The sequence below is a fragment of the Syngnathus typhle genome, linkage group LG22 (assembly GCF_033458585.1).
Source record: "Syngnathus typhle isolate RoL2023-S1 ecotype Sweden linkage group LG22, RoL_Styp_1.0, whole genome shotgun sequence".
Classification (NCBI taxonomy): domain Eukaryota; kingdom Metazoa; phylum Chordata; class Actinopteri; order Syngnathiformes; family Syngnathidae; genus Syngnathus; species Syngnathus typhle.
This window is the reverse complement of record NC_083759.1, coordinates 2,920,993-2,945,606: the sequence shown is the minus strand read 5'-3', so window position 1 is coordinate 2,945,606 and position 24,614 is coordinate 2,920,993. Positions and strand designations below refer to the sequence as shown.

The window sequence follows — 24,614 nt, the reverse complement described above, 5'->3', positions numbered from 1 at the left end:
AGTGAGGGACTGGATAGGGCGCGGGGAGCATGTAAAAGAGTGGAGGATATTGCTTAATTGATGAATCACTTATTGCTTGGCCTATTTGATTTGAAGAATTGGGTGAAATCAAACATCTTTGTGGATCAAGTCGAGTGAAAATCATTTGAATGGAAAAATCTGTCTTGATTGTTTCTTCAATTCTCTCTCCTTTCTCTCTCTCTACATATACACACTCCATTTCTCTCTTGCTCGCCCATCCTCACGCTCCCTCCCTCCCTTACTCTCTCTGCCTCAGTGCACGCGTGTGTTCGGAGGGTCTGTGGCAAAGCGTTTATTTTAGGAGCTGCACGAGACGGAAGAAGAGATCGGAAGAAGAGAAGACACCAGTGAGGTAAGAAGGTGATGACTGACTGGAATGCGAGTCTATTTTTAGTCATCATGCTAATATTAACTTGGAAGTGGCACATAGCTGTTTTGTTGGTGTGTGTACCAGATGTTTAGTGTCACCAAGGATGCTCGGTCAAGGGTTCTGCACCAAGGTGTGACACTTGCTTGCTACCCGAATAAAAGAAGTTATGCGTGGATGAACAAGTTACATTTCATCCCATAAGACCACCACCACCATAAAAAATGAAAAAGCTTTTGTGTGTGTGTGAGATGGCAACAATCAAGCATAGTTTGTCTGCAGCTTGCATGAATGTAAATTGAATATTGCAAGCTGGCAAGAAAAGCGAGAACACCCCTTAGAGGAGAAAGTCCAAATTTTGGTGTGTGGGAAAGAGGAAAAACAAAAAGTCTAATTTAAGATGTAGCTAGTGGCTCTCCGTGTTTATGAAGTGGTCCTCGGAGACCGGAGGGGACCACCAACCGATGCTGTTGAGAAACCAAGCGACATACTGCAGGGCATGTTTCACTAAAGGTGTGCACAAGCAGAAACAAACAAATGCTGATCTACTAAGCAGGTCTTAAAAAATGTCATCTATTTACTTTACTTATTTATTGTGATGAAACGTGACGAATATCTGCACGCACACGGTTTGAGAGAAGTAAAGCACTTTAAATTGGCAGACACCCCACAGCGCAATATTCATGAATTTTTCAACAAAACTGAAATAAAACAACAGTACAGTGTGTACTTCCTATAATATTAATACAGCATATGGCAAGATTCCTTCTCCAATAATATTTTACCAACTAATTGACTGTTTTGTTTTGTGGATGTAGAAATAATTCAGACAAACATCAATAATTTACTTCTTTTTCCACCCCGGAGCTTCTTATTTGTTCAAATATTGTAATTACACGATTCACTTCCTTAAATTTATGGGAAGAATCGAAAATATTGTGCACAAACATAAACATATGGCGAAGGTCGAATCTCCTGATGCCTGACTGGATCAATATGTCCAACAGAGAAGCTTGTTATTTTGTTTTATTGAAGAGGTAAATAAGAAAATAAGGTTGAGTTTGCTACAAAAAAAAATCACATTTATGAGACACTTCTGGATTCCAGATTTGTCAGCCATCTTGTCCAGCCCTTCCCTTCTCACCACCATTCATTTCAATAACTAATATATGTTTTAGTTACGGGATTGCTGTTTAACTTAAGTGCTTCGTGGAATCTTTAAATTTAAGTAAGACTTTTCTTTAATTCAGTTGGACAAGTACAGAGGATCTCCATAAAAATTCTGAGTAATGTACAAATGTTTTCACACTTAAGGAATTAAGGTTTAACTTAGGTAGGATGGATGAGTGGATAGAAAATTGTAGGTTGGAAACTAGGGAGATGTTTTTCTATGTTATTCATTTTATTTTTATTTTTTGTCTGTAGCGGCTGAACCCTAATGGAGGTACATTAAGCGCAAGGTTGAGAGTGTGACGCTGTGATAGAAGACAGGATAACTTAACACGGGCGAGGACGACTGACAGAAGGTGAGGACATGGCTGAAGCACCGATCCAACCTCGACAACAAACAGAAGAAGAAGAAGAGCAGCAGAGTGAGGAACAGCTGAGCTCTGAGGCCGATGAAGACGTCGAAGACCCGAATGAAGACGCCCAGACACCCCCGACCCGACCTCTGCTCTCCATGAGGTCATTGAGCATCGTGGACCCCGATGACGACTCCCCCAACATGATTGTCTACAGAAAGGTAGATGCGGATTTAAGATGTTCAAAGCCATATTTGTCTTTTGGGCTGGTCAGACAAAAGAAATAAAAAGTTGCTAACGTATCAAATGTAAGATTTCACTGCCAGGCTGCAATAACTATAGATATATCATGGACATGTTCCAGATGTGAAAATGACTGGTGATAAATGGTAAGGACAAATTGTCTTGGCTTGCTCTTGTGTTAAAAATTCATCTTCATGGGACTATCAGCTCTATTGACATATTGTTGCAATAAAGTTGGATTATAGAGCGAGTCAACATGGGTACGGCTCCCTGGCTATCTGATGGATGCTCTTATCGGGCTCGTGAGGGAAATATCAGGCTTCAGCAGCTGTGATCCGCTAGCTTGCTCTGCTTGTTTCGCTGAGAAACTTTTTTCTCTTGATAACAGTCACGCAAAATGACTTAGTTGGCCATGGCTTAAAAAAGAATAATAGTATAAGCCTATATTGGGGTGGGGTGGGGTGGGGTCAAGTCTATACAGTAAAACTTTCTTAGAAAAAGAAAAGTCTACATATATTGGCTTTTTTTTAAGCAAAATGGGAAAAAAAAGCTATATTGTAAGGATTTTTTTAGTAAAAAATAAAATAAAAGGCCATATAGTAAGACTTTTTTTTAATGTAAAAAAGACCAAATAGTAAGGCTTTTTTTTTTCGTAAAACAATGACCATTCATTATAAACCATTTCGTAAAAAAAAAATAAAAATAAAAGGCTATATAGTAAGGCTTGTTTTGTTTTAATAAAAATATGTATAGTATAGTAAGGCTTTTGTGGGGAAAAAAAAGAGCACGTATAGTTCACAGGTGTCAAACTCAAGGCCCGGGGCCAGATACGGCCCGCCACATCATTTTATGTGGCCCGCGAAGTCAAATTGGCCATCAAATTCGTGTCATTACCAGAATTGCAAATTGTCTTCACTTTTAATATCATTTTTTTGACCAGTTTTTACTCGTCTGATTTGAAAACAAGTTTGTTTTGTAGCTTTTATTGTATATAACATGAGGTGCTCATACATTTATTTGGGTTGACAGTCATAATGGCCCTCCCAAAGAAGCTATCACTACAATGCAGCCCGCGAAAAAAATGAGTTTGACACCCCTGGCCTATTTTTTGCAGAGGGGGTCACCACTTAAAAGGTGCAACCCAAATAGGCTGCCACTTTCCATGTCAGCATATCGTATGCGTTGTAGAAGCTCACGAGGGAGCAACAAATGACTCCATTCCAAAGGCAATCTTACCACCCCCCCTAAAGTAACGCAGTGTGTGTGTTTGTCGTGCCAATGAATTCGAGAACATGACAGCCAGCCCCCGTCGTCACACCAGATGAACCGCGGCGTACACCCCGTTTGCATGCGGCCCTCACACCAGCCAGAAAATAACACGGCTAATGTAACGACCCTACGTCTCACTGCTTCCCCAGCAGGCAACAATTGCACGCATTTACTTATTTATGTATAGTGCAGCAACATAAAGCATTGCGAGGCGGAGGAGATTAGAAAAAGTGATGGGCAGAAGGCATTTACGCTATTGGAATCATATTTTCATCATTGTGTCCTCTGGAAAATAAAGGGAAAATGGCCTCAAGCATGTCTAATCTGCGTCAAACTTTTCAATCAGAATAAAGACTCACTGAGTGCATTGCTGAATAATTCACATGTTCCAGTGTGTTGCTGGTAGAGTGAAAAAAGCCTGCAATTGAGGTATGTTGACACAAAGAAAACAAAGCAGCCAGCACGATAGCAAATTTGAAATGTTTTATAATAAATAGCCTAAGCTTGACTATTTAGTACTGTATTTTCCGCACTATAAGGCGCGCCTAAAAACCTCCAATTTTCTCAAAAGCCGACAGTGTGCCTTATAATCAGGTGCACCTTATATATGGACCAATATTGAGCCACTACAGCAGGCGTGTCATAGTCCGGCCCGCGGGCCAAATGTATATATCTTATATATGGACAATTTTTTTTAAAGTGGGCCATTTACTGAAGGTGCGGCTTATAATCCGGTGCGCTTTATATATGGACAAAGTTTTAAAATGGGCCATTCATTATATAATCTTATATCCAGTGTGCCTTGTAGTGCGGAAAATACGGTAAATATATATTTTTTCCATTCTGACTTGAGTTGTCATTGATGATTCAAGTTGCTGGACCGGAGGTTATCTGACAGTATCACACTTGTGAAATCAGTTCCCAGTTATGAGAAAGTGGGGGTGTAACACAGACCAGTAAGGCGCTGTCGTGTTTGATTAATGACTTGCTGCTGAATCAGGTTGGAGATGGGAACGCGGCAGTGGGGAGGAAACCAAAGCGCCGGACAGAGGAGATGAGGCAAGGCAGAATTGTAGCATAAAAGTAAAGAAAGCGAAATTAAAAGCAGGAGAGGAGTTTGTCCGTGGTGAAGGTTACTTCAGGTAAAATCACGCCGCGGGATTGTTGGGGACATTAATGATTGTTTATTGCTTCCGGCAAGCCGGTTCTGTTGAGTGGAAGAATCACTCACAGGATGACACAAAAACTACTTAACCGACAATGCTTAGTCGAGGAGGGCGCCACGGGTGAAAAAGTAAACACAAAGGAAACAAAATGGTGTCATGGGCCTTGACTAACGCAAGGTCGTTAATGTACGCCGAGAGCGAAGCACTTGCGCAGCCAAAACGACAAACGTGCGGTTTGTGAGGGCCAAGAAAAAGCGACGTGTTACATTTTCCCGGCATCCTTTCAGCAGTTCCACTTTAAAAACGATAACGAACTCGCTGATTCCCAACATTGGCGCTCTTCGGCGAAAGGTTGCCCCGCTATGAAATATGCATGGGCCGGACCGCCGTCCCATTATCTCGTCGGGTGAGTCATCAATCATGCCTGAATGGGAGTCGGTGAGGAATATGCAAATAGATCTCCCGGTTTACCGCGTACAAAGCTTTGCGATGCAAACTAACAAGCTCTCCTCATAATTAACTCAAGATCCCTCCTGCCGCTCACCTAGCGTAGCATCTTGGCTGTTGACATTTTGAGGATGAAGTTCTGAAGTTGAAAGGTTAGACTGAGGCCGATCATACGAGTTGATAGCGGCGTATCGTTCGAATGGGAAGTGAGAGCTCTTGCCTACGGGGAGTCATTCATCTCCTCCGACCACTTCTTTCTTCATCTTCTCGATATTCCTCGTCCTATTTTTATTCTCCTCCCACCCTCCCATCAATGCGTCCACCTGCCTGCCTCTCTTTTTAAATGAAAGTCTGTGTGGGCGTGTCTATCTGTGCCACACTGACACGAATTAATATCACTGCTGGAGTGAACTCGGATTTGTTTTACCGTATTTTTCGCACTATAAGGCGCACCGGATTACAAGGCGGACCTTCAATGAATGGCCCATTTTAAATCTTTGTCCATATATAAGGCGCACCGGATTATAAGGCGCACCTTCAATGAATGGCCCATTTTAAAACTTTGTCCATATATAAGTTATATACATTTGGCCCACGGGCCGGACTTTGGACACGCCTGCTGTAGTGGCTCAATATTGGTCCATATATAAGGCGCACCTGATTATAAGGCGCACTGTCGGCTTTTGAGAAAATTGGAGGTTTTTAGGTGCGCCTTACAGTGCGGAAAATACGGTAAATGAGAAGAATGGAAAACGAGTCTTGAGGCTGACGAGACTGAATATAGTTGTCAAGGATGGTTATCTTCTTCGACCACATGCCGAATGAGTCCGAAAAATGTCCCGCTTTATGATGATTGTATTGACAATCCAATGAAAACTGCAAATTGAATGCCAAAGATTGGCTTATGATTAATTGCTCCTCTCACTCTGAACGACATAAGTCGGAGCACTGATCACATGTCAATCTTTTAGCCATTATCGTTAACGTAATGGTGTTGATCAATCGAGGGAAATAATTCAATTTTAACACCCACGGATTTTCTGGATGATACTGTGAGGTGTTTATAATCAATTATTTAATGACTTTACTTTGGGATGGACATGGAAGATTGGACACTTTTTACCTCCCCATGACTTTAGGGTTCATCCTTTGAGTTGGAGTCATAAAACCCAAGTCGGGCCCGCTCGCTGCAGCACGCCGGGATATTTATTAGCCAATTTCACACTGGCAGGATATTTAGTGGTGAACAAAAACATGAATCACCCGCTGCTGAAACTCTCCTCTGCTTTTCGGGTGGATTTTCTGGAAGTAGCCACGAGCATTTACTCCCTGACCAATTTTCGAATGCACATTTTTGAAGCCAGTCGTGAGAGTCGTGATGACTAAGCTCAGCTACGCTCATCACGACAGCAGGTAGAAAACAGCGGGCTAATCGAATCAAGGCAGCGGGGAGAGGTTAATTGGAGGGGTTTCAATTGCAAATTTCTAGATGAAAAGATTATGACCCACATCACGTTTCTGCTTGCGTTTAATTCACAGAATGAGTTTTTTGGGGTGCGCCACATCATGCTAGATCAGGGGTGGGCAAACTTTTTGACTCGCGGGCCGAACTGGGTTCTAAATTTGGACCGGAGGGCCGGACCAGGAGCAGATGGACGTAGGCGTTGTGTGAAGTCATATAAGCGACCTGTAAAGGTCATTGCATAAAAGATCTTGGCCTTTAGTAGGTAGTAAAGCATGGATGTTCCAAACAATTTTTTTGAAAACAAATGCATTTATTAACAGCATTAAAAAAATAATTCACTAAAAAAATGCTATCAGTGATTCTCATAAAATACGACACTGTTATTATGAATAACAATCTCCATCACTTCAGTGCCTGCAGGTCATATTAATGAAAGATGTTTATCTTATGAGATCACATCAAACGGCAAACATTCTGACCAAATATATCATCTTGAAGAATCGGTGAAAGCATACATCCAAATAAAGTAATCAAAACAGCGACACGGTGAGGGGTATCTGAAAATCAGAGCAGAGTTTCAACTCGCAAACACCTGGTAACAGAGGTGAGGAAACGGGAAACACCTTCTTAAAGTAAGCCTTAAGAACTTTACAGGTTAAGATTTGTCGCAAATAGGTGGTGCATCAATGTCCTTGAGCATCCTGCATTGTTTGAAAATGAGAATGGTCGCTAGTTTCAATTCCTGCTATGTGTACAAATCATATTCAAAATGCATTTTTTTACAATAAACTTGAGAGCCTCCCGTTCATTTTCAGTGGGAACAGTGTTGTTGGTCTCCCTTTTTTGCTAGTGCGTCATAGTCTGGAGTAAAATTTGTTGTGGCAATTCTTAGGCGAGATCCGAGGTGTTGGTCCGTTTACCTTGATCTGTGACGGGTTGATGTTGATGTGGCTGAACGTCACGTCGCGTACGTCGAGCCAAATTGGCCACTCTTTTTTAACATTCGGCACTCACTTCTTTTTTTCGGGCCACTCATTTTAATGGAAGGATTCCAGGGGAAGGTTTGTGGGTGGCTTTAGCGCAAAACTGCATCTGAAAGCTCAGCGCGCGAATTATAAGAATGCTGTCGTCAAAGCCCACGCTCTAAATTCGGGACTGATACGAATAGAGCGAGAGTGCGCCAAGTCCGTACTACTGAGTACGTACACGCACTTTGAGTGTGCACCGAGCTTTCTGACACGGCTTCCGGTAGTAAATGCGCAGGCGAGCGCTTCGCCATCTACTGGGAAAACGCAGTCATTGCAGGCAAAATGACCAAAAAAAAAAAGTTTAATAATACAATTTGTTCAGGGTTGGCGGGCCGGATTAAACGGTCCCGTGGGCCGGATGTGGCCCGCGGGCCGTAGTTTGCCCATCCCTGTGCTAGATCATTAAAGTAAATCGAATATTCTTATTCATATCGAACTTTCCGAGTTTGACAACTTAGCTAAATAATCACAGATCAGCAAGTTAGGGATATAAATAGCGGATGAGGTTATAAGTCGCACCCTTTTATCATTTATTATATAATTTTATCTTAGCTTCAATTTCTCTTGTTAAAACTTTGAAGCACTTTTTTTTTAGATCAAATGATGCACTTCGGAGTAAGGTGGACAAAAAAATGTGCTATTAATAACACATCTTTTCTTTCTAAAATGACAATAAATCATGTAATTAAAATAAATAAACTGTATAAAATAATAAAAATAAATAATAAAAAAATAAAAAAAAATGTATTAACATTTACTCTGCAGTTGATTGTTGACTTTAAAAAAAAAAAAGTCAGTATAAATCTTGAATGTGTCAGTTTATTCAAACATCCAAGCACAGCAGCACAAGCAGTCACACTTGAATGAGTCTGATGTGAATCACTTTCCCAACGCGCTCCATTCCCTTGTTTGCTCATCTCTCTCTCTCACACAGCACAGCCAGTTGGCTTTATTGATGCGTTCAGGCTATTTTTTATTTTTTTTTATTTCTATGGTCTGCACATTGACAGCAGGTGTCCAAAAAAAAAGCCGCTTGGCCTTGATTCTCTGTCAACACTTGCTTGTTCATACAGAATGAAGGTGAGGGGACTGCAAATGCAAGCGCAGGTGGGTAATGCTGCAGCAAGCGTGGGAGGACCAGCGAATTTTTGATTCCAAGTCAAACTTTGTAAATATATAAATCGTATATTGAAAGGTTATCTTAGCACCTCTCGTCCAGAGGTGTCACGTGCATTGTGTTTGTGCGCGGACACGCATGTACTGCTTTTGTGATGCAGATGGTGACTCACACGGACACGGACAGCCAGCAATCATAATCACGGCCAAACAATGTGGGCCAGGCCAACGGTTTGTTGTTCATCCGGGTTTTGTGATGCTGTCATTCTTTGTTGTCAGCACACTGGCCTTGTCCAGAGTGCAAACTGTTTAATTCCTAATTAATCCCACGGATAATCAGAGTCTGAAATGGATTAGCATAATGTTTTGTCGGATAACAATAACACAGACGTTTTCTGGCCTCGAGTGGGATGGAGTGAAAAATTTGGCCGAAATTACAAAGGGGCTTGCTAGAACACAACAAACATTGTATTGGTGTAAAAATGAAAAGGGATGAGTTTTATATTTCGTGAGAAATAAACACACCTGCAGCCATTTTGTAGCGACGAATACATCCCACCGATTTGATTTGCTAAGATGTTTTAAACCCCCAAGGTCAAAGGTCAAAGCAGCAGCAGTGCTTGCTAGAATGCCATGTTGCCATGCAAAAGGGGCAAGAAAATGTTCCTGCTATAAAATGATAGTCCCTGCAGTATCATTAGAATCAAGTTGCAATTACTAGTGGTATCGATGACTTGGTATCGGTATACTTGAGAATTGCTACTTGTACTGGTATCGATCTGGGGAAGAAAAAAAAAAGTCTTCTAGGGACCACACATGGAGACACAATGTGACATGAATAACAATCGACAAAATATTGATTGAGCAACAGCAGAGAGGACGGGATATTTCTCAGCATAGCGAGTTAATATTCATCTGCCATCGTAATCGATTCCGATTAGATGGGATGGAGTTTTTCTTTGCATATTCAGAGATGTGTTTGATTGACATGACTATCTTGGATAGAATAAATGAAAGAAAACTCAGCCGGTAAAAGCAATCGAGATAAGAATAGATTTCCTCGAATCTAGCGTTGGGCCCATTAAGATGAAGACCTCAGGCAATCAATCAGCATAACAATGTATGTTGCTCCATCTTCATTGATCCGAGCACAACAATATTCAAGCCTGTTCCATTCATTCCCGCGCTATAAATAATTGCTTGTATTTTCCTTTGTCATCAGTCCTGTTCCAACACTGATCACATTTTGGTTTGCATTAGGGAGCCACTTTAACATCTTAAGCAACTACAAGAGCTCCAAAGTTTGGAGCACTTAACTCTCATTTAACCCGCAAGTGTGCTCTGAGAGTGTTAATATTTCATAGGGATGAATATTGTCCAAGTGACGGACAAGTCTTTTACGGAAGGGAGTGATCAATATCTATCAGGGAAAAGCTGGGTTACTATATGTTGATGTAACATTAAGGTTCTATTGAAAAATGTTGGCAGTCATCAAATTGATGTTTTGAAAGATGAGCAAATAGTTAAGCAGGTTCTGGTCAAAGTTTGAGCCGGCACTTTAGTATAATAATTGAAAAAGTGAATCTTAAAATACTGTTTATGCTGCAAACTTTCATGTTTGTGTAAACAACTAACAACACATTAATATGCACAAGGACGGCCGTCCTCATTATGTCTCTGGGCGTAATTGTCCCTCTTGAGACTCTTTCATCATCTATCTATTGCTTGAATTTTTAATGGAGGCAAAAGCATCCAAGACGTTGCAGAGTGGGCCACTTTTTAAAAAGCTGCACGGAAATGAAGGATTCTGGGTGCAGCCCAAATTTGAAAATGTATTAAATAAATAGCCTGAGTGGTGACAGCAAATGTACACATTAAGCCATGTGGTTTGGAAAAAGAGAGCTGTCGACAGAAACGCTCTCGCTCCCGCAGGGAGGTCTGAGGCTGCATGCTCACAAATGACTCGGTGTCACTCTCTGAATTAGTGTGTGAAAAATGGAAGAAAAAAAAATGGTGCCTGAGTGCAAGCATGCTGAGAAGATGACAATGTTGGGGGAAGGAGGGGGGGGGGGAATAAACTATATTGGAGTGCTTCACTGTGACGAGATGGTCCAGGCAATCCAGGTAATTGGCTCCAAGCCAAAGTGGCTGCTGATTGATCTTTTTTTTTTTCTTTTCGGATGGTGGGCGGCTCCGGGTCCTTCCTGCCTAGATGCGGCCCTGGGTGGCTGAAGTGAGTCAGCTAAAGTTTTGTGTTCATTTCAGGAGGATGTAGGTTATTTTTACCTCGCTTAGTTGCTGCACAGCACACGCTTCAATTCACGCTTTCTATTCGACGTAAGCAAGCGCTATTAAAATGATCCCAAGTGATGCATCTTGGAGGTTTATTTGCAAGACAAATCCCACTTCAGCTTTAATTGCCTTCCAACCATCTTTGGTAACTGGAGTGGGTGTTCAAACCCGACCCTGTACACCTACTATGAAGCAGTAAAAGACTAAAAGAAATATGAAACCATATGGAAATTAAAAGGTTGATATAGCCTTTCAAAATGGTCAAATATAGCTTTTTTGTTTGAAATAAACATTTTACAGACTTGTGAATAACCGATGAGGGGACATTTTTTAGACTAGCATGGCTTCAGTTCAAGTAGTTGGCAGGTAGGGACTTAAATAAAAAAAATAAACAGGAAAAACTCTTCCTCTGCCGTCACACTTTGTCAGCCACAAAGCCGGTGGGATTCAAATGTGGGTCTTAAAAGATTTAGTTTCACGCATAAACACGCACCAAAAAAAAATCATGTCGGGCAGAACTCAACTAGAAAGCATGTCGAGATAAATCATTCTTAATTTGAAGTATTTGTTTTCTTTACATTTCTCATTTATTCATTTTAATTTACAGTTGTTATGATGTGCTACTCACCAACAATGTAATGGCACTGTGCAACATCTTCAATTTGGCAGTCAAGGGTTGCCATGGTAACGGCAGAAGTTCCACCTAACTTAACACATACAGTTTGACCTGCCATTACTTGAACACTTTAATTGCCTCCTGTGTGCATGCTGATGTTATGTTGCTAATCTCTTCCAACAGCCTCTTTCCTCTCTCTCTCTCTCACGTCTGTCTATATAGCAGCAGCTTTGTCTATAGGGGTCAAAGCTATCCAATTAACCTGCACGGGCTTAGCAGTAACTTGTATAGCTTGGTGATATATCACGCTTGACTGTGTTTCAAATTGCATGTGACATTTGCTTACTAATTAAACTGTCTTCCAGGTTACCAATGAGCTGGAATGTTATCATCCGGTTTATGCATTGCCATGATAGTCTTGGTTTGGTTTTCATTTAGCAGGAAGTACCAAATACCTTTTGTTTTTTTACATCAAATTTCCCCTTAAAAAACAGTGACAGATCATTTTAAATAAAGATCTATGTCGTATACTAATAAAAAAATTCTTAAATTGCTTGTAATTAATGGCAATCTTCTAATTTTAAGTTTCTAATAATAGAGCAGCAATACTAGTATCGAGTAACCGGTATCAGCACCGATACCTGTTATCGGAAGTCACCCATTCCTAATCAAATTTAACCTCAATAAAACGTTTTATGATGAACCCAGTTGATGGTTTTAGCAAGCAAAGCATCCAAGAGAGATAAAAAAAAATAGTACTGACAATTCTGCCCTGTAGCAGTCAGTTTAAATGAATGTCCTTCAATCCCGTGAATCCACTCAGCTTTAACAGTTTATTAAGAGTTGCTAACATCAAGTCCCATTCACGATTGCCCTATAAATAACTGCTGGTGTCTTTTTATCGCTTCAGCTAGTAGAAAATGAAAAGCTGCAATAAGTCCGAAAGAGAATGTCCAAAAGACACGACAAAGCTGATCATAAGATTTGCATAGACATGGACATCTTTAAAACAACCATGAATCTCAATTTGGCTTCATTCGAGTTATTGGTGAGCTGGAGCACAGCCAAAGGTGTTGTGCCGATCGATACTGAAATACCGATTTTTATCCTCTGGAAGGGATTCTCACATGAAACTGAAAATATTTTTGAAATGTCATTTGTCATTAGCAGGGACACAGTGGAAAGTCACTAATGATCTTGTCTCACTTATAAGCAATTTGTTGGAACTACTTTTTCTTCCACTCGACATCAGGCCCAATCTCAATCCTTGTCCAAGACTTTTGTTTCTTGTCATTCATCACTCTATAGCCACATGATGTATGTTTTAGTGTCATCCATTTTCCTCACACATTTTTGCACGTAAGAATAAATAATTGATGCCCGCAAGAAAATCTTCTCTCACTCAGCTGTGTTCAATATTGCATTCTTGGACCTTCTCGCTGCTTGGTAATATTAGAGCGACATTTTGTCTTCCTATTTTTTCAGACCCTACATCATCTATCATTGCCCCCCCCCCCCTAAAAAGTCCTTATAAATGGACAATGTGTGCATGTTTAGTGGTGGAGTAACTAAAGGTGCGTTAATCTCTCATCCAGCAGCCTCGAGGGAATAAAAGTTTAGCGCTTTGCCTACTAATGGCGCGCTTGCTATCTCTCTCCACGCCACACCGAAAAGAAATGACTTTCCAAAGTGAACGTTTTCCTTGACTGCTCAAGCCGCATTCATGAATTGGACCTCTTCTTGTCCATTAGGGAATTTCCTGCCATCGCTCGACTCGTCAAAAGTGCTTTTTGTTTGATATGCAAGGAAATGAGGGAGCTTGCCTAACTGTAATTCGGAATCGATACGTCTTGGAGGATGATCTAATGACTGGTTGGTTTAATTGTGGAATCATTTGGTTTGATTTGATTCAGATTGCGATTCGATTCAAGGTGGTATGATCCAAGAGTTTACTGTTGTCATTTTACATTTACCGTATTTTCCGCACTACAAGGCGCACCTAAAAACCTCCAATTTTCTCTAAAGCCGACAGCGCGTCTTATAATCAGGTGCGCCTTATATATTGACCAATATTGAGCCACTACAGCAGGCGTGTCCAAAGTCCAGCCCGCGGGCAGAATGTATATATGGACAAAGTTTTGAAATGGGCCATTCATTGAAGGTGCGCCTTATAATCCGGTGCACCTTATAGTGCGGAAAATACGGTATGTAAATCAGTATTGTACCTGGTGCATTTCCTTCAAAGATATCGTTGTCCAATAAAAGATAATTCGGTTAGTATCTTGATACATTTGAAAGTGGAACAATTCTGTTTGATTCAATGCACTTTTTGCCCCTCCCCCTTATTTTATTGGCTACTCAAGGGTCATCACAAATGGCTTAAAAATCCCGGAAACTCTACGATCTCCACCGTGGTTATCTTCTCGAGAAAAGGATATGGTTTTGAGATTGGCTGACAATGAATGGGCCTGTCCTAGAGCCCGGTTGGTAAAAAGTGCTGGAGGACTAATGTGTGGTCTCTCCATCTATCACCCGAAGGTCCCAGGGGGCCATTGGTGCAATCGATTACGCTCCGGGATGCCAGGTAGATATATGAGCTTGCTGTTGTTTTACCTTGAATACTAAAGCCACTAATTGGATTAGTTGATTTGTTTCACCCCCGGAAAGATTACTTTAATCTTTGCTGTCCTGCTTCCATCTATGAAGTTTGTACACAAGATGCATGAGGTATTTCTCCACGGGATCATTTTGAAGCGTTTCACTATTTCACACTTGTTTATCCAAGCTGTTGTACAAATAGGCACCATTAGGTAACAGTATGGCTGGTCATATGAATGAAACTGGAAAATACTGAGCCAGCCATTCCTTAATTCACAATGATATGTGGTCTGAATGCAATTTTCAGCCCCCCCCCCCCCCCCCTTCAGAAATGATGGTACAATTCCAACCTGGGATAAATACAGTTGAGACCTCCGCCTCATGGGAGGTGGAACCGAACCGATTGGATTAGACCATGGTTCTGTTTACGGGTCTCAAAGTGAAACTTGAGGAAGCCTGGATGTCACATTAGCTGGGATAATTATTATAAACGAAGATGGAACGATCCATCTGGGGTGTTGCTTTCATTAAGGGAACACGCATTGAAAATGTTCATTCACGCTTTGCTGTAGGAAGAACGGACAAACGGGGACAGGGAGCAAATAATCAGCCTGCCTTCGAGATGTTTACTTACATTCTGGCTAGGAATGGATGTCTTTGAGAGGTCGACCCCTCGCCACCGCTGGGAGCACTGAAAAGTTGTCTCCATCGATTATTGCCCAGGGAATGTTTGCCCTCAATTTACATTCCCGTTCTGTTTGGCTGCTTCGCGCTGAGCCAGACAGCAAACCACAATTTTAAATGAGATCTCTGACCTATTTTTAATACCAATTCATACCTTCTGGTTGAAAAATATATTTACTTGGGAAATTGAGAATTATGGAGACTTGGGGGAGTGATTGGACAGCAACCTTCACCTGACAAGCCAAATAATAAGATGCCCTGTAAGGTTGCCTGCCAAAAAGCCTTCCACGGAGTTAGAATTCATTCAATGTCAAAAAAAAAAAAAGATTGTTTGGCAAAGATAGAATGATGGATGGGGTAGGCCATTGTGGAAAATAAGCTGCATTAATAATACACAACTAGTATAACTCTAGTACAACTAGTATAACTATTTAATTCCACGAGGTTATTATGGAAATTAATCCAATTTTATTTCGAGTAAACACAAGTTGTATTATAAGTGTTGGTTGCTCCACCAATTTTGTAATTCATCATTTAGTGAGAAAAAAAAAAGAAGCAATTAGTTTTGAGAGAGGCATGAAGTTATTTGGCGGTCAGGAAGTTGTGACTGGTCTCATCTATTTTTCCGGGATCATCTCTCTTGGCTTGTCAGGCAGAGCCGCACTGGCAGTCAAGTGTGCAGAAGCCATCCTGTCGTCATTACACTTCCATTAAGCGTCACATCCCCTTGGCTGGCAAGCGCGCTGGCGTGAAACCAGGAAGACTCATCGCCATTGTGACTGTCAGTCAGGCCTTGTGTCTGACCTTCGCATATACATAAAGATCATTCTCCATCATCGCTATGAGTCATTACACCCACTCTGGATGAATGGCAAATTCACTTTGAGATTGCGTAATTTTTGTAATTTTACAGTACATAAAGGAGAAACCTTCTCGAACTTCTTGGCTCCATCTTGACTTTCTAATCAAGGTGAAATTGGCACTTTTGCCACAGAGGAGCATGCAATCAATGTCTTAGCACTTGAGTGTGTAGGAGCTAAAGTAGCTGAGGCAAATGACGCACGACTGTGTAGGAGGAGCTTACAATCAGTTGCAAATTGCAGGGATTTAATGCTACATAAGTGTTTTTGTTTTAGAACCTTGAGGTCTTTGCAGATAGTTCTTGCAGACAACTTTTAGAAACAGCTGTGCAAAGTGAGTACCGGAATTTTCGGACTGTAAGACGCACCGGACTGTAAGCCGCACCAGCTACAATTCGTGATTCAGGGTTCAAAAGTTGAGAAAAAAAGTAGCGGTTTATAATCCGAAATTTACGGTATGTTGCGTCAGCAGGTTTTGGGCAAGATACATTTAATCTTGTTCTGAAGTAGGACATTTTCTCTCAGGAGGATGTCTTAATGTGTTCAAGAAAGCCACAAGTGGGCTCTGATTGAGTTTTTAAATGCAATGTATTTTTTACTGGCAATGACGATCCAGGCATTTGAGAATTACGTCAGAAGTATTTTTAAATCCGATAAAAATAACTCGTACATTTAAAGTGATTCATATTTTTGTGAAGTGGGAGTGGATAGTAACATGGCAGCTGCAGTCTTTCGGAGAGCTGCCTCAACATTCAGACTTGTTAGAATGGTGATGATGATTGGAATGTTCAGTAGCCAATGGCAGGCAGCCAGGATGTGTTTTTCCGAAACAGGGATGACAGCGGTCTTGATAGTACCGTCTCCCCAAACAGAAGGCTTGTCAGTTGGATTTTCCGGACGGGCTGTAAACATCTGCGCTGGATGTAAATGACTGTGACTGTCACCAGTTTTGGAGATTCACATAAGTTAGGCCCCATTTTTGATTTTGAAACATGTCAGACTGCTGTTTTATTTTATTTTTTTTGTGTGTGACGTGAAAGCAGCCTTAGTACCACTCTCGGAATTGTCATGTTTGAGTAAACGAACCGATAGCTGACACAATTTTGTCTTTAATTAGAGAGCAAACTAGTTTAGACTGAGTCATTTAGTTTTATTATTTATATTGTTTTTATTATTTGTATTATGTTTATGTTTTTATTATTTGTATTATTATTATCATTATAATATTTATTTTTATTTTTATAATAATTTTGCAACATAATAAAGTAGCCAGATACGGATTAAGAGTAAACTGACTTTCTACTTTGCAGATTGAAGACATTGTTACTCTTATCCAGGATGAGACAGAAGGCGTTCCCATCAAAACAGTCAAAAGTTTTATGACCAAAATCCCCAGTGTCGTCACCGGTAAGTTTGATTCAAACATTTCCTTTCTGGTTATATATAAATTAGCCGAAGGGAAAGTTGGAGGAAAACATATGATTAAACGTTCACCGTAGAAAATGTGAACGCGGAAATAAAATGAGTCATGCCGTCCTCCTGCTGTCAAGGTGCCCTTAAGCAAGACAATCAACCCCTGACTGCTTCAGTGGAGCTGCTGCTGTGGAAGTGAGAAAAAAAAAATCTGTAAAACCTGGCAGATTGTCTAGGCCTCGATTTAAGGTTGAGAACATTGGATAGAAACCATTAATTTCACATATTACACAGTTTCGTATTGTCTGACTCCTTGCACATATGGATTGCCCTTATGAGCAGATGATATCAGTAAACTAGCATTTACTGCTGTCGTGGATGGAGGTTCGGCTTAGTGTGATGGAAGTAATAAATGATGGAGAATAGAACAGCAGCTCCTTTGGGGGAAGAGTGGTAGAAGAATGACGTGATGTGCTGTAGCCAGTGTTAAGTACCCTGAAATAAAATTTCAACCGATATCATATTTGTGTCATTATCTTGACACGTTGTCTTGGGAGTTTCAATAACATACCGTATTGGCCCGAATATAAGACGACCCCGATTATAAGACGACCCCCTCTTTTTCAAGACTCAAGTTTGAAAAAAAGCCTTTGTCTAGACCCCGAATGTAAGACGACCCCCCCCTTTATCAGTTTTATTTCAATGAAAAAAAACCTCGTCTTATATTCGGGCCAATACGGTAATAGTGTGTGTTTGTGTGTGATCTGACACAGGTACAGATATTGTTCAGTGGATGATGAAGAATCTTTCGATTGAAGACCCAGGTATGTTTTCCCTAGGCAAGATTATTATTATTGTTTTGAAAATATCATTTCATCCCTAGCTGAGGCGATGCACATCGGAAGCCTCATTGCAGCGCAGGGCTACTTCTTCCCCATCTCTGACCATGTCCTCTCCCTCAAGGATGATGGTACCTTCTATCGTTTTCAGGTAAGCAGTCGAAGATTAGCAGACCGTCATCTCATGCCGAGTGATAAAACGCTTTGTCCACCATTTCCAGGATCCTCAGTTCTATGTTAGGATCCAGTGACCTTATTAAAAATGAATGGTGATCTGATCAAATATTCATCAAGCGTACAAGGAGTGCTGGTTTGGGTTAGAGGTGACTTAGCTGGTGGCGGCCAGAAGCGAGGCGGGATAGTAAGCCAGTCACGTCGTGGACAGGAAAGGAGATAAACGCTAGCAATATTTCTCCCGTCTATCTAATCATGCCACAGCGTTTTACCCTGGAAGTGCTAATTAAAATAAAACAAAAAAAATTGTTCCTCAGCAGCAAAGGCTGGAAAGATTACAACCATCTTTGTGTCAAATCGTCTTGTTTGCTTTCGAGTCGTTGGAAAGGCCGAATCGCCCTACTAGAGCTGGCGCTGCAATTTTAATTGAATCGGACAGCGGTTCTTTGACCTTGCTTCTCTGGCTTAAAAGTGCAAGACAAAAAAAGAGACACTTGCTAGTCCAGAAGCATAATCACTGTTTATTTCACTTTACTGCCACAGAAAAGTCCAGTCGAGAAAATACTGTACCGTCTAAAAATAACAATGCAAGAAGAGCTCGTGTGCTACGTCAAAACAACAGTTTGCTTTTTGAATGCCAAAGGAGCCATTGTGTATCTCTGCTACTCATTTTATTGTGCTGCTGCAATGTTCCCTCGCCTCTGCAAATCCCCCGGATTCTTCTCATACAGGGAGATTTGGAGTCAGCTATTTTGAATCGCTTCAATTTAGATAGGGAAAATATTTTGATCACTCGCATTGAGCATCAGAACGTACCTCAATGCAATTTCTGCGAGCTTTCGTTTTGGCAAATGATAAATAAAATAAAAAAAGCCGTCACTTGAAATTTGTATTAAATTTTTGCAGTGTGTGTTTATCTGGAATGTTTTGCTACAGAAGCTTCGGTGATACACAAAAAGACATAAATAAATATAAATAGAAAATAAATGTACGTTTCTTAAAGAGTAAATCAACAAATAATATTTTTTTCCAATAATATGTTCTACCCCTTGTGTCTAAGCAGTAGTCTGATTAATATTGCATTTGTGGATTATGAATAAAACCGCAAAATCTGGTTTTAACTATCTCAAGGGGCGGCCATTTTGCCACTTACTATCGACTGAAAATGACATCACCATTTTTTTGCTCGGTTTCTTTCCACAGGCACCGTATTTCTGGCCGTCTAATTGTTGGGAGCCTGAAAACACAGACTATGGTAAAAATGTGTTCATTTTCCGTTTCCGTATTTTCCGGACTATAAGACGCACTGGCCTATAAGGTGCACCTTCAATGAATAGCCCCTTTTAAAACTTTGTCCATATATAAGGTGCACTGGACTGTAAGGCGCACTGTCGGCTTTTGAGAAAATTTGAGGTTTTTAGGTGTGCCTTATCGTCCAGAAAATACGGTATTGTTATATTTTTTTTATAATGAATGATTTGATTGCCTGCTCTCACAAAATGCAACCTCAGCAGCACACAGAATTTCAACATCATACCGAATAATATTGAGTTGTCCTTTCTGGTTAAAACAATTCCAAAGCTTTCAAACACTCATATTTGGAATGAAGTGGGCAGATGTGAAGCGTAAATCCGGAACAAGCGGAGGCAGGCAGAAAGTGAGCGCGTCACAACAACAACAACAACAACAACAAACAAACCCGTTTATGATTTGTCTCGGAAACGATCATGTTCAAACAAGAGTAATGGAGCGCCCTGCCCTCTCTGGCAGATTGAAAATTGCAATATATCAAGATTTGGCTGAAAAAACACAATAAACTACACTGTGCCACACCGAAGCAACATGTCAACAAGATTAGTCCGTCGTCATTTCACTCGGTGTCCTTCAACTTGATGGATGAAGCGTGAGAAGCTCGCTGAGTTTTTACATCTCGACCTGATAATCCCTGAGCAACAGAGAGGAGAAAGTGATTAGAAGAAGAGGAGGGTATTAGATGCATGGACGAGTAGATGGATGTGAAGATGAAAGCTCATAATGCTCCCTGTGTGCCCCCGCAGCCATCTATCTGTGCAAGCGGACCATGCAGAATAAAACCAGGCTGGAGCTGGCGGATTATGAGGCGGTAGGTGCCAAATTTCCCCTCCAACCTATTATTTATTGATCCGTTTGTCCACTTTGGGCTAGCAGATGTGACCATGACATATCGAATTTTTCCTGTATGTCTTTGAGATAACCATTTTATTCAATAGGAGAATCTTGCTAGGCTACAGAGAGCCTTTGCCAGGAAGTGGGAGTTCATCTACATGCAGGCTGAGGCCCAGGTCAAGTAAGTGGGCTCTGTAACTATGGCAACAAGTACAACAAAAGCAATAACATCAGTATTGTTTGCTCAACTGTCATCCAAGTGGCTGGTAAATTGTCAAATCCTCCATATTGCTTGTCAATATCAGTCCACCATACCCTTGAGTCTTAATAACCGCCACAACCCTCAAGTAGTGATTCGCAATCCTCATCTAGTGTTGATAAGTTGTATTTCTCAGCCCGACTCATCTCCTCTGCAGGATTGACAGGAAAAAAGATAAAACCGAGAGGAAGATCCTTGACAGCCAGGAGAGAGCTTTCTGGGATGTCCACCGGCCCGTGGTAAGCCCCTGACTGCACACGGGTGGATTGATGCTGCTGCACTCCTTATCTCACACCTCCTCCTCCTCCCTGCACAATATACTGAAAGTTGAAAAGTAAGGGTCTATGTTGTTGATTTCCACAGCCTGGATGTGTGAACACCACGGAGATGGACATCAGGAAATGCAGACGCATGAAAAATCCTCATAGAGTTAAGAAGGTACACCATGTTTTGGTACACCGCTAATTTCACACCTGATGACTGAGCAAGTGTTTTCATTCATTTTTAATATAAAAATAGTGAATTTCCCCCAAATGTCCTCTTTTGCAATCCATTTGACTTACACAGTTCATAAAGTTTTTAGGATGGCCTCAGTTTGACCTTGGAACTAATGGTTTTCATTGCAGTAGTTTGAAAAAAAAAAGGTGCATGCTATTTGTTGAGAAAGTTTCCGGCATGACAAGTGAAACATGTTTTGACCTTTTTGACCTGCTCCTCATCATCCTACAATGGGACCAGTCAGTGTATGGTTTGGCAGAGGAGGGCACCCAGTCACGAAGTCCAATCCATACTCCCTCTCACCACTCAAGAAAGGGAACAAAAGAGAATGTGGAGAAAGAGGTAATATTTTGAAACAATGTTCTAAATAACTCGTGTCTCATATTTTTTTTTTCTTCATACAGATCTTATTCCTGAATGCCCAGCTCGATCGGCACTGTATGAAAATGTCCAAAGTTGCTGAAAGGTAAAATCATAAAATCCACATGGAAATATTGATTTAGCTTCTCAAAAAGTGAGCGCAAAACTATCATTACTGGCCGCCAAGTGGTCCACCGCGCCTCCTTGACCATTTAACCTGCTGACATGGATCATCGGACTAAGTTAATTGGTGCTTGACAGAAGACACGCTTGGACTGTTAGCCCATGAAACAACTCGCCGTGCAGGATCAATCCAGCACTAACGACAAAGCATCAGACTGTAATTGATTTTTTAACCGCATGTCTGTTACAAGTGGAGAAAATACTCGAGTAACTAACAACCAATAAACAACACACACATAAATAATTGGCCTTCCAAGAGCCACGGAAATGGCCACTAATATGATAAGCGATTGCAATTTTATGCACAGATTGAACAATGTGCTGAAATATATGATTATGGGGGAAAAACACAAGTATGAAAATAAATATTTTTCATTTTTGTTTTCTCTCTTGTGTGATGTCAGTCTGATAAGCTACACTGAGCAGTACTTGGAGTACGACCCCTTGGTGACACCGCAGGAGCCGTCTAACCCTTGGACTAGCGATGACCAATCCTTCTGGGACTTGGAGGCCAGGTACTCTCAAAAAGCACCAGGTTTTTTTTTTTTTTTTACTTCTATTTTGAAAATAAATCCTGTTCACGAGTCATTATAATTGTGGCTTCTGTGATCATTTGTCCTTTTTACCCCCTCCAGACCATATTTTGGGATTATTTATTTATAGAGGGCCTCTTGCAGGCACTCACACAATCCAAATAAGTCTTCATTTTGTTGTCACCCAGCTGACTTAAAGCGGACGCATTCTTTAAATAAATAATTGAGCAGCTTTTTGCACTGAATGGGTGTCAGGGAGACCCAATAAAAGGAGCTCAGTGCAGTAGATTTAACAGCTCCATAAAGCTCCGTGTGGGATATTTACCCGTAATTACTTTGAGTAATGGGCTCTTTTCTGGAGCACTAAAGAAAAACTCGGAGGTGACCCATATTAATCAATCCAAATCAAATCACAGCATATGTGTTGGAGACAGTAAGGGACAATGTCAAAGTATTGAATGGTTGGCGCTATGATGGACATGATATGAATCAAATGCAAGTGAAAAAGTTGCAGGGAAGTACGGTATCTGAAAGGAAAATATATTATATAATGTATCGGTGCAGATAGCAGCTTTATTTTGCGGTATCAGTATTTGCAAAGTTTGCCAATTTCCCGATTTATGCTTTTATGCTTTTATTCTGGTTTCTTGTGTGTTTTTATTTCTAGTCTTGTTTCTGTAGCACTTTGAGATTCTTTTATGAAAAGCGCTTTACAAATAAAATGTATTATTATTATTATTATTATTATTATTATTATTATTATTAAAAAACTAATTTTAAATTTAAAAATTTGATGAAAAAATTGCTCTTAATTTCGTGCATTTTTAAGGACAATTAGTATATTGTGCTCCCTGGCTGTTGCATTTATATGTTTTGAGTTTGCAAATAAAATAATTAATAAAAAATAAAAAAATAAATAAAATACAATTAAATTAAATGTTAACAGTGTTTTTTGGTTTCTGGTGGTACGAAGGTACAGTACGTCTCACTCTGCTCTTGTCGACTAAAAGCAAGGAGCCTGGTCAGCAGAGGGTGAAGAAGTGGGGTTTCTCCCTGGAGGAGGCTCTGAAGGACCCAGCGGGACGTGATCTCTTCCTCAAGTTCCTGGAGTCCGAGTTTAGCTCTGAAAACCTTCGGTGAGCGCACGACCTTTTGCTTCTTGTTTTGCTGGATGAATAATAAAACAAATTGAATGTTTTACAGCTTCTGGTTGGCAGTGCAGGACCTCAAGAGAATCCCACAGCAGGAAGTAGTACAGAGAGCGGAGGAAATCTGGGCCGAGTTCCTGGCCGAAGGAGCTCCCAGTTCCATCAATCTGGACTCTCACAGCTATGAACGCACAAGCCACAACCTCAAAGATCCTGGACGCTACAGCTACGAGGACGCACAGGTGAGGGATGGAACTAGTAAGTTGCACAATCCATCTACTCCAATCTTTGTTTTCCCTACCTTCAGGATCACATCTACAAACTGATGAAGAGTGACAGCTACACTCGCTTTCTGCGCTCCAACGTCTATCAAGACCTGTTGAACTCAAGAAAGAAGGTGTGTAGTTAAATTTAGTAAGTCACATGACAAAACAAAACCATGTCTAGTACTAAAATAACATGTCAGACTTACTCAACATATTGATTGCTCTCTTCCCGCAGTTGGAAACAGAGCAGGGCCGACGGACCTCATTGGAGAAGTTCACCCGCAGTGTGGTGAGTTTTCAGTTTATTGTTCTAAAACTCGATGTCTTCTTTCTTCTATAAGAAATAGTTTTACGTCCAGGGCAAGTCGTTGACCGGCAAACGTCTGACGGGCCTCATGCAGTCATCCTGACCAGATCTGAGTTGGATTCTCTGTACCCAAAGGACCCTGGCATGTGTGGTTTTGTGCGGGAGGCCATGACGGCGCCCCACCGCTGGACTGGACCGCCAACGTGGTCGTGACTCTCCCCAGAGGAGTTAAAGAAGGCCGACAGCATGCAATAAATCATCCAAGCTGGGAGAACAGATTGACAGTGCGGAGGGCACAGACAAAAAAAATAAAATACAAAAGTAAGCAGTCAGAAAAGTGGGACTCGTCCAATCCACCTGACCACCGGGTTCTTTCTCCACTCGTGTTTCTATGGCAGCGAGCCGCTGAAGCCATCCATTTACTTTAATTGATGTAAAGAAAATGAACATTGGCTGACAATTTAATAAGATTAATGCTGGAGTGAGAACTTCTATGGATGGATGGACAGGGAAAATATTCAGGATGACTGCCCACTCTTGAATACATCTGCTGGAACATTGCACAAATGGTGAAGGTTACAAATTCAACTCTGTATGGTGACTTTACAAAAACGCAAACAGTAATACTTCAAATGATACATGCGTAGATATTTTTTTTCCAATGTATTCCGATCTTCCAAACATTCCACCTCATGCAGACACAGCTTCAAATGTAGTGGGCAACTCTATAAGCATTATCTTATGTAAAAAAAAAAAGAAAAAAAAAAGAATGATAATAAAAGAGGAATGCACAA

At 40.9% G+C, this 24,614-nt stretch overlaps 1 protein-coding gene across 1 annotated transcript; it reads left to right on the top strand.

Annotated features, from left to right (window-relative positions):
• The first annotated feature begins 258 nt into the window (after window positions 1-258).
• rgs6 (regulator of G protein signaling 6) lies at window positions 259-24,614 on the top strand. Its single transcript, XM_061270215.1, has 18 exons — window positions 259-373; window positions 1,814-2,132; window positions 17,006-17,102; window positions 17,882-17,932; window positions 17,992-18,098; window positions 19,325-19,376; window positions 20,179-20,243; window positions 20,371-20,447; window positions 20,683-20,764; window positions 20,889-20,963; window positions 21,264-21,365; window positions 21,428-21,489; window positions 21,971-22,081; window positions 23,110-23,235; window positions 23,303-23,489; window positions 23,555-23,644; window positions 23,749-23,802; window positions 23,873-24,614. The coding sequence occupies exons 2-18, from the start codon at window positions 1,923-1,925 to the stop codon at window positions 23,921-23,923; spliced, it is 1,599 nt and encodes a 532-aa protein (XP_061126199.1). The 5' UTR covers window positions 259-373; window positions 1,814-1,922; the 3' UTR covers window positions 23,924-24,614.

Excerpts from the sequence above, each read along its gene's own strand:
- rgs6 (XM_061270215.1), top strand. The coding sequence starts at position 1,923 with ATGGCTGAAGCACCGATCCAACCTCGACAACAAACAGAAGAAGAAGAA. Across the intron at positions 20,964-21,263 it reads ATCCTCATAGAGTTAAGAAG|TCAGTGTATGGTTTGGCAGA; the intron begins GTACACCATGTT and ends CAATGGGACCAG. Across the intron at positions 21,490-21,970 it reads ATGTCCAAAGTTGCTGAAAG|TCTGATAAGCTACACTGAGC; the intron begins GTAAAATCATAA and ends GTGTGATGTCAG.